Consider the following 10,858-nt stretch of genomic DNA (forward strand, 5'->3'; position numbering starts at 1 on the left):
TATACAAATGTATGCTTTAACCCCACTCCCTAGTGGATCAACTTTGGATTCATTATTAATTGTTGAATGGTTTTGGAACTAATTACTATATATGATAAGTGTAACTATGTCCAAAAGATTTACACAATTACTTTTGCTATTGTAGTAAAACGTTTTCACTCCATGGTAAATTTATTTTGAATATGGTTACCACTTGAATTAAACCCACATATGTATGCAACCCAAGAGCATGTATTTACATTGCTAGTTTAATTGTTTAAAGCGTTTAAATAATTAAAGGATGGTTATGGACTTAGACCAAACAATTGAGCTATGTGATTGGCCGCTTATTGGATATGTATTCATTTTTGATTGGCTATGTAATATTGAAATGGCTTTCATGCCTAATTTATTTGGCTATGTAATATTGAAATGGCTTTCATGCCTAATTTATTTTTATGCGCGCGTAATTAAAATGAATCACCTTCCAAGACCATGATCCAACATGGTGGCTCGTGTTGGATCAACAAGAAAGTCCATAATCATCCTATAAGCCCAATGCAATTTGAATGTTCGGTAATGACAATAATTAACCAATTAGTAGCACCATGTATTCTCGCTATCTTAAGCAAATGGTTTCTAAAATATTTAGTGGGAGTATTATGTGCTACTAATATGTTGCATTGGGAACCATTTAATGAGATTAGATAGGTAATTTTAACAGGATTAAAATTGGATTAAAATGAGACCAATTCAACTACCCTCAAAGCAATATTAAGTTGATAAGCGAAATGGCATTTTGAATGCTATTTTGTGGCCTTCCACCGTGGTAGTCTCTTATTGGGTGGCACATTTACACTTTGTTGTACCTCAGTGAGGCAACATCCAGTACTTGTAACCATCCAAGGGAAGCCTATTACACATACTTGATGTAGTGCGGATAGATAACGAGTGTGGCCAACAAATCGTTAGGTTGAGGTCATGCTTGAAACCCTATACCCACAAGCATGGTGGGAATAACTTAACTAAGACAACGAAACCAACAAACTGTTAGGTTGAGGTCTAGTTCTCTAGAGGCCATAGTGATGGGTATTCACATGAATGATGTGATTGGATAAGAGTATCCTCTCATTAGTAAGATAGCAATCCAACAAACTGTTAGGTTGAGGAAAACTATATGAAAATGAGACTCTCATCCCCACTAAGAGTTTCAACGGAAACTCTCGGATTTCAAGAGGGATATGAAATTTGCCAAAAATAGTGGGAGCTACCATCATGACTTAAAGACCCTAAGTTTTTGGTAGAAGATTAATCTAAACTAAAATTTGTTTACGTTGTTGCAGAATTTTTCAAATGGCCGTCAAAAACCCAATCTCATCGATACTTAACAATTACATCCTTGATGGCACGAACTATCCGGGTTGGCTTCGCAAAATGAAACTTGTCCTTAAAATGGATGAGATTGATTATGTGTTGACACAAGCCCCACCACATATTGCTCCTGACGAAGAAGCTACTCAGGAAGAAATAACTGCTTATGAGAAGCATGTCAAGGATGATAGTAGAGGTAAATGTTACTTACTAGCATCCATGAATGATGAGCTACTAAAACAACATGAAGATATGGAAGATTGTGCTTCCATATTGCTTCACCTTAATGAGCTTTATGGTGAAGCTACTCGTAGCTTGCGATTCAATACAATATGTGAACTTGTCAACACAAAGATGACAAGAGGGACTCCGGTTAATCAGCATGGTCTCAAGATAATATCATTACTTGAGAAATTAGAAAAATTGGATTGTCCATTTAATGCTGAAGTTCAACAAGATTTTTTTCTTTCGTCCCTCTCATCAGATTTTTCCCAATTTGTTATGAACTATAATATGGGAAAGATGGAAAGTTCTTTATCTGAGCTACTCAATATGGCTATAGTAGCTGAAAAGAATATCTCAAAGGATAAAGGGCTGAAAGGGACAGTTGCGGTGTTTGAAAAGAGTTCTTCCTCCTCTTCCAAATCCAAACCGAAAGGTAAGGATAAGGGAAAGAAGAAGAAAGGTTTTCTAAAACCCAAGGAAAGAAAAATAACAAAGAAAGGCAAGGAACCGAAAGGAACTTGCTTTCACTGTGGAAAGGATGGACATTGGAAGAGAAATTGCAAGGATTACCTCACAAGCTTAAAGAACAAGCCTTCGGAAGGTAACACTCTTGTTCTTGAATAAGTTTTTACAGTTAATACTTCTACCTGGATAGTTGATTCAGGAGCTAGTCAACATATTTGCAATTGTGTGCAGGGACTAGTAGGAAGTAGAAGACTCGGAAAAGGAGAAATGGTGCTAACTGTGGGTAATGGCACTAAGGTAGCTGCCAAAGCTGTAGGCACCTATCGTCTCAATCTACCTTCCGGGGAGACCCTGAATTTGAATAATTGTTATTTCAATTCTGGTTGTGTAAAGAACTTAATATCTGTCTCTATGCTTTTAAGAGACGGATTTTTTGTTTTGTTTGACAAACTACTTTGTTCTATTTCACATAATAATCGAATTATTGCTTATGCAAATTTGATTGATGGTCTTTTTCATTTAGAAATGAATGGTAGTATTAACTGTATAGATAAAGATGCACCTAGACCTAAAAGGCCTAGAGAAGTGGATAACTCAACTAAATTGTGGCACCTCAAACTTGGACACATTGGCCAAGATAGGATTCACCGGATGGCAAAAGATGGATGCCTTGGATCTTTAGACCCTGCTCCTATGCCTACTTGTGAATCTTGTCTACAAGGTAAAATGACCAAGTCTCCTTTTACAGGAAAAGGAGAAAGAGTTACAGAGTTGTTGGGGTTAATCCACACAGATGTTTGTGGACCTTTGTCTACAAACGCAAGGGGAGGTTATTCATACTTCATTACCTTTACTGATGATCATTCACGGTTCGGGTACTTATACTTAATGAAGCATAAGTCTGAATCTTTTGAAAAGTTTCAGGAATTCAGAAATGAAGTTGAAAACCAAACAGGCAAGAGTATTAAAATCCTTAGATCTGATCGAGGAGGTGAATACTTAAGCACAGAGTTTCTTGATTACCTCAAGGAACATGGCATCTTATCACAATGGACTCCACCAGGGACTCCACAACATAATGGGGTTTCTGAAAGGAGAAATCGAACCTTAATGGATATGGTTCGTTCCATGATGAGCTATACTGATTTACCTATATCCTTTTGGGGATATGCACTTGAAACAGCAATTCATTTGTTAAATAGAGTGCCTTCCAAATCTGTTCCACAAACTCCATACGAAATGTGGTTTGGGAAGAAACCAAGTCTTGGTTATATCAAGATTTGGGGTTGTCCAGCATATGTCAAAAGACAAGATGTGGATAAACTAGATGCAAGGTCAGTGAAGTGTAGATTTATCGGGTATCCCAAGGAAACTATGGGATATTACTTCTATCACATCGACGAGCAAAAGGTGTTCGTCGCAAGGTCAGCTACCTTCCTGGAAAGAGAATACGCTCTTGATGGGAAAGGGGGACATGAGATAGAACTCAAGGAATTGTCCAAAGAGCTAGAAATCAACACTGAACTGAATGCAATCCCAGATCCACAAACTGATATGACACAAACTCCGCGTAGTTCAAGTAGGGTTAGAAGAATGCCTGAGAGGTATTACGGTTTCCTTCATGAAAACGAAGGAGAGTTAAATCTCCTAAGTGATTGTAAGGATATTGAAGACCCTTCGAACTACAATGAGGCAATGTCAGACATTGACTCACAGAAATGGCTTGGAGCCATGAAATCCGAAATGGATTCTATGTATACCAACCAAGTCTGGACTCTAGTTGATCCGCCTTCTGGTATTGTACCAATAGGAAATAAATGGATCTTTAAGAGGAAGATAGGCTCAGATGGGAAAATAGAAACCTACAAGGCAAGGCTAGTAGCAAAGGGCTACAAGCAGAGAGAAGGGATTGACTATGAAGAAACCTTCTCTCCTGTTGCTATGACAAAGTCTATTCGGATTTTGCTTGCAATAGCTGCATACCATGATTATGAGATTTGGCAAATGGATGTGAAGACGGCTTTTCTTAATGGCCACCTTCAGGAAGAACTATACATGGATCAACCTGAAGGCTTCATTTCTACAGCTGATAAGCATAAGGTATGCAAGCTACATAAATCCATTTATGGGTTGAAGCAAGCTTCTAGGAGTTGGAACATCCGCTTTGATGAAGTTGTCAAATCGTTTGACTTCATGCAAAACATGGATAACCAATGTGTGTACAAAAAGGTCAGTGGGAGTTCGGTAGTATTCCTAGTGTTGTATGTAGATGACATACTGATTATTGGAAACGATATAGGAATGCTATCTTCAGTGAAGCTGTGGCTCACTAAATCATTCGCAATGAAAGATTTAGGGGAGGCATCTTATATACTTGGTATAAAGATTTATCGTGATAGATCTCAGAGAATAATTGGATTATCTCAATCATTGTATATAGATAAGGTGCTAAAGAGATTTCATATGGAACAATCTAAGAAAGGGTTACTTCCAGTTAGACATGGACTTCACCTTTCTAAGAACATGTGTCCGAAAACTCCTGAAGATATACAGCAGATGAGTAAAATCCCTTATGCATCAGCAATAGGGAGTCTCATGTATGCCATGGTTTGTACAAGACCGGATATCAGTTATGCTGTTAGTATAACAAGTAGATATCAGTCAAACCCAGGATTAGATCATTGGGGAGCCGTTAAGTGTATCCTTAAATACTTACGAAGAACTAAGGATATGTTCCTTATTTATGGAGGAACATCAGAGTTACAAGTGGAAGCGTTTACCGATTCTGATTTCGCATCTGATGTTGATGATCGTAAATCCACATCTGGGTATGTCTTCATTCTGAATGGAGGCGCTGTTAGTTGGAGAAGCTGTAAACAAAGTGTTACGGCTGACTCCACCACTGAAGCTGAGTACATTGCTGCCTCAGAAGCGGCAAAGGAAGCTGTTTGGATGAAAAAGTTCATTACCGAACTAAATGTGGTTCCAACCATAATGTCACCAGTGCCTTTGTACTGTGACAATAATGGGGCGATAGCTCAAGCCAAGGAACCAAGGTCTCATCAGAGATCCAAACACATTGAAAGAAAATTCCACAAGATTCGAGAACTCATTTCGAATGGTGATGTGTGCATCCTAAAGGTTGCATCAGCAGACAACGTAGCAGATCCACTCACTAAGCCTATGTCACAGTCACAACTGGATAGACATACAGAGAAAATGGGTATTAGATACATGGCTAAATGGCTCTAGTGCAAGTGGGAGATTGTTAGAAATGTGCCCTAAGAGCCAATACATTTGATGTAATCTCCTTAGAATACATTTCGTATATGATAAATAAAGGGCAATATTATTTTGTTATCTTTTATGTCGTGTAAAGAAACAAAAGTCCAGGGTGTACTAAATAAGAGATAAAGTAATCTAAAGAAGTTTAGATTCGGGAGACCTTTAATCTCTAACTGTAGTATCCCAAAATGTTCCTAATCATAAGGTTATCAAATGGGCATTGATAAACCGTCAAGATTGGCACATACTATGTATGCTCAATGATGAGGATGGTTGGTCTCAAACCATTTGTGTAGTTGACACTAATACAAGTATGTGGGTGCTCATTAGTGAATGAGTACACTGAACGCGATCAACCGGAGTTCTCGTATGGAGTATTTATCTATATGTCAAACGAGAACTCATAGTTGCAATAATGCAAATTAGTCCTTAGACCTGAGGCATCATGGTTGTCTTGTGATGCGTTATTGATCTTTGATAGCTCACAAAGGCAAGTCGTAAAAGATTTTCCTTATGTGTTATTGGGATCTCTTAATTCATCATAGAGGCATGTGAATGTACAATAAGGAATCTCTACCTTGATAAAGAAAGGAGAATGTTTCAAGATATGATTCAGTGAATCTTCGGCCGAAGTACTTGAACATGATTTAGAAAGTGGTTTTTAATTGTGTTCTATTGAATCATATGAGTTTAATCATATTAGGGGTTTGACATTATCAATCCGTACCCTAACAATATGATTGGAAACATTGTATAAGAGAAGGACCGTATTGCATTGCAATTCCAACTGAATAGGTTCTTCATCTATTCTAATTAGCTTGGGTAGCCATGATATATTGCTAGATGTCACTCTTGGCTTGTGGAAGTCCTAGGACTGATTGTGATCAATCCAAAATAAAGGAAGAATTAAAAAGGGGTTTTAATTCCAGTTGGTTAGAAAGAGTTCTAATGTTTTCCCACTGCCTTGCTAAATTAGAACCTAATGGATCGCACACCTTAAATGGTTAACTTTGAGTAATACAAATGAGAATGAGGAAATCAATTTGATTGATTTGATGTGGATGATTTACTACGTGTAAAAATGTATTTGGGCCTCGATAATAGTTAGAGGGAAGCCCAAATGGTTGGGTATCAAGCCCAAGGGCTTAAGACACCTAAATATTATGGTTTAAGTGTCATAAGGCCCAATTTTGGAAGCCCAATGGGGTTTGGCCGAAAATGGTTAAGTGCATGTGTATGGGAATTGTTTCCATAAGCTCATTTGACACACAAACACAATCCAACATCAACCAAAGAGGTTTGGGAGATCAAAGAGAGATAGTTGTGAGTTTTTCAAGAGTGAAACACAATCTTCTTTCAAAGGGGTTTAGATTGAAACCAATCTTGAGAATCTTGTACTAGCATCCTTGTATTCTCAAGATACCTCTTCTCATCTCAAGGTTTCATTGGTGTGGAGACTTAGAGGCCATATACTTTTGTGGCTCACAAGGAGGAGAAAGATCAAGAGGAGATCAACAAAGGAAAATCATCAAGAGAAGACCAAAACACAACTTGGTTCATATAATTGCTTCAAGGGTAATTAGATCTTATCCTTTCTCTTGAATTTTCATTTATGAAAAACATATCAATGTTCATGGCTTAAGATACTTGGAAGAAGTTTTGTTTTTGAATTTAAACAACCACCATATTCTTCCGCTGCGATTAATTTGATTAAATGCATGTTTAATATTCAAATGAACTTCTTAAAAATGTTTTAAAACCAACAAGATAGACCCCTTTTATGATTTGTGGTTCTGGGTTCAATTCTGAAATGCTTATTATGTTGAAGAAAGGAAATGGGGTAGTTATTTATTTATGTTTAAGCAGAAACACATGTGTGGAACATGATCCATATATATGCAGTTTTTGTATGTGCATCTTCACTTCTGCATTGCTTTTATTGAAGTGTTTCCTCTCTCTCTCTCTCTCTCTCTCTCTCTCTGTGCTGGTCTTTCTTTCTCCTACTAGGCAAAATATTTTGTCGTTCTACTCTGGTAGCAATGTGTACAAAAGCATTGTTAATTATGTTCAAACTTGAAGATTAGGCAGAGCAAATTTATTTATTTGCTTTTTCCTGGTTTTTCTTTTTCCAGGAGATGGTACACTCTGAGAGAGCTTGAGGCGGTCACCAATGGGCCTGTGAATAAACATTAAAATAAATTTTGTTTGAAGTCCAATGCAGTCCAGTCCATATTTGTACCAAACAACGGACTAGACTTTAGTCCAATGCAGTCTAGTCCAATTTAATGTGCCAAACAACTTATTAAAGTCTAATCCAATACAAGCCAAACCAGTCCAATACTCCAAGCCCAATCCTAATCAGTCCAGTCCAGCCCACCAAACGGGCCTCAGAGTTTGGCAATGGGACGAGAAGAAAAGAATGATTGTCGACCTTCAGCTATTATCTCCTCAGTTGTTTTATTTCTCAAAATGACAATTGTTCCAAAGTAACGTCCTATCCGTCCTAACAGTCTTGAAGTTATCTCTAACTCATCCTGCAATTTCACACAAAAATAAACAAAATTATGAAGCTCGTAATGGTTAGCTTAAATGATGAGGGTATGGTGTTTTGTGACTCGGTTGTCAAGTTTGGGCATGCGAAACATCTTAGCACCAACTTGAGAGGGAGTATTGTCGAGTCCTTACTTAGTTGTTTGATTGGTCAATGTCGAGTATGGTGTTCTATGACTCGCTTGTCAAGTTGAGCATGCAAACAACTAAGTAAGGACTCGCCTACAGAGGTGCATGGGGAAATGGGTGTTGGATTGGAGCGGGAAAGCTTTGCTTACATGAAGCTTGGCAGTTGACATGTAGGGGATGGAAATGTCCACAGAAACATTCATAGGGTGGCCCGGAACATATAGGCTGCGCAAAAACCAAGTACATCAACAAGGTTTGCAATAGCACCATTAGCCAAATTTCCACCTCTAATCCTGCACAAATGAAAGAAACTTACATTAAAAAATCTATCATCTTAAACAAAACATTTTTAATTTCTAGAAAACATATTAAGAGGAAATTTCGAAGAATGTGATCTTAAATGGGGTCTTTGTAATAACCCTATACCTAAAACTACTGTAGAATATGATGTTCTAATTAATTTAAGGTGCAAAAAGAATTTTGGGATTCAAATTACGATTTTAACTTTTGTTTTGTTTTTAGGGTAATGATTTCCCCACTCCCATTTTGACCACTTACACTCCTTTTTCAGTCATAAAATGGAGTGTAAGTGGACAAAATTGGAGTGGGGAAATCACCACTCTTGTTTTAAAGTGTTTTGGCAACGCCCTAATAATGAGTGAAAAAGAGTTATCTCTATCATTAACATGTTTATGTGCTATGTATGTTCACTTAATATATTTTTCATGTCATTTTTTGAAAGTAGAAAATCATTTCTATATATTGGATAGATTTGCAATTTTAAACAAAAATGACCAAAATACCCCTATGCAGGGAATTATTTCACTATTCTAGAAAATAATATTTTAATACTCTAAATGTTCATAAAACCTATTGCTCATCTATTTTGGAATGTAGAATTTTATTTCTTACATATTTGTTTCCGGGAGTTAGGTGAAATTACGAAAATGCCCTTATACGTATTTTGCTTCTCTACACATATAACATATCTTTGTGCTTCTAAATGTTCTAAAAACATGTTTCTCGTTCATAATATCTCAAACACTCAATTGTAAAGATTTAAACACCCCACTTGGCCTTTAACCATACATAGTAACCAAGTAACTTTGAGAGAAACTGAAGTTCATTTCCAACTAGTTCTTAGCCTATAAAAGGGCAGCTGGTGTTCATCTCATTACAGACTACAACTCAAGGAAAGACATCATACATAAACAAAGTTCATTTGAGAGAAAAGTTTTAGCTAAAGTCACCTCCCTCAACAACTTCCATTTTTGCACTAAGGAAGCTCAAATTCGAATCCAAGCTTCCAACCTTCTCATCACCACTTCATAAACATCTAGTGTAAGTATATGAACACCTACCTAAAGTCTTTTTCCTTAAGAATGGATCAAACATGAAAGAACGCCTTATTCTCTATTAAAAAAAACGTCACTTCTGTAAAGTATTCATTTTCGTGTTACATTTTCTGTTTTAGCTTCAAATAATTATACCATCACAATCTACAAGAAAACCCTTAAGTTTAGGCTTTTGAATCACCTAAAAATGTTAAGGAACAAGAAAGTTAGAGCTAAAACAAGTTTTATGAAATCCGGTAACAATTTTCCAGTTTCCGGCGGTTCTATGAAAATTTTGCTGTTTTACTTTGTTTTAATCTGCTTCAATGCTTCTATATATGTCTAACATGATTATAAACTTTATATGTACATTTAGAAAGAGTTTTTAGCATCAAAGTTGTTTCTAAAATCAAATTGCTCAAAACTTTTCCGCCCAAACTCGTCGGAAAACTCGAAAGAAGTTCATAGTTTCAAATAATATCTCACTCAATTCTCAACCGTTTTGAACAAAACTTTGTATACTTACAAACCTTACGATGTTAACTGTAAATCTGGAGTTTTGGGTACATAACGGATCAACACGTAAAGGGAGGACAGATCGAAACATAAACTGCTCAGTTTAGCTTTATCAAAACAGTTTACTAATTTAACTGATCATAACTTCCTCAATTCTCAATGGTTTTTAACAAAACTTTGTATACTTACAAACCTTATGATGTTAACTGTAAATCTGGAGTTTTGGTTAAGTAACGGATCAACACGTAACGATGAGGACATATCGAAACATAAACTGCTCAGTTTAGCTTCATCAAAACAGTTTACTATTTTAACTGATCATAACTTCCTCCATTCTTAATGGTTTTTAACAAGCTTTATATCATTATAAAGCTTATGATGTTAACTGTAAATCTGGAGTTTTGGGTATGTAACGGATCAACACGTAAAGAGGAGGACAGATCGAAACATAAACTGCTCAGTTTAGCTTTATCAAAACAGTTGACTACTTTAACTTATCATAACTTTCTCAATTCTAAATGGTTTTTAACAAACCTTAAATCGTTTTAAAGCTTATGATGCTAACTTTCAATATGGAGTTTTTAGTAATAAACTGATCAACACGAAAAGTTAAGGACAGCTCGAAACCTAACATGCCCGGTTTAACATTGGTGTTGATTTATGTTACATTGGTGTTGATAAAGTATTGTTTAATATACTATGATGAGAAGAATGATTCTAAGTACATTGACTACATGAGATTATGGATTGGTGGAGTATTAAGAGAAAGAGCTTGTGGTGTATTTTAGATTATACTTGGCATTATGAGAACAATCTTGGTATTAATTATTTTGATTATTTAATAGTGTTGTATATCGGTTTCGTGTACTTACTGGGTCACTGACTCATGATACTATATAAATCCCTATGATATTTATTTGTTTTAAACAGGGAAGATTTATTTCCTCAACTCGAGCAGCAGATTCACATGTCATATTTCAATATAATATTGGCCTTGAATTTGG

General features: G+C 36.3%; 1 protein-coding gene and 1 pseudogene across 1 annotated transcript; one reads left to right on the forward strand and one right to left on the reverse strand.

Moving 5' to 3' along the window:
• The first annotated feature begins 1,347 nt into the window (after positions 1-1,347).
• Positions 1,348-2,409, forward strand: LOC148294097 (uncharacterized). The gene is made up of 2 exons (XM_088255588.1): positions 1,348-2,176; positions 2,272-2,409. The coding sequence occupies exons 1-2, from the start codon at positions 1,414-1,416 to the stop codon at positions 2,286-2,288; spliced, it is 780 nt and encodes a 259-aa protein (XP_088111714.1). The 5' UTR covers positions 1,348-1,413; the 3' UTR covers positions 2,289-2,409.
• Positions 2,410-7,712: 5,303 nt separating this feature from the next.
• Positions 7,713-10,115, reverse strand: LOC148294098 (uncharacterized; annotated as a pseudogene).
• Between the last annotated feature and the right edge of the window lie 743 nt (positions 10,116-10,858).

This window comes from Prunus avium, chromosome 6 (assembly GCF_965620075.1).
Source record: "Prunus avium chromosome 6, drPruAviu1.hap1.1, whole genome shotgun sequence".
NCBI classification, from domain to species: domain Eukaryota; kingdom Viridiplantae; phylum Streptophyta; class Magnoliopsida; order Rosales; family Rosaceae; genus Prunus; species Prunus avium.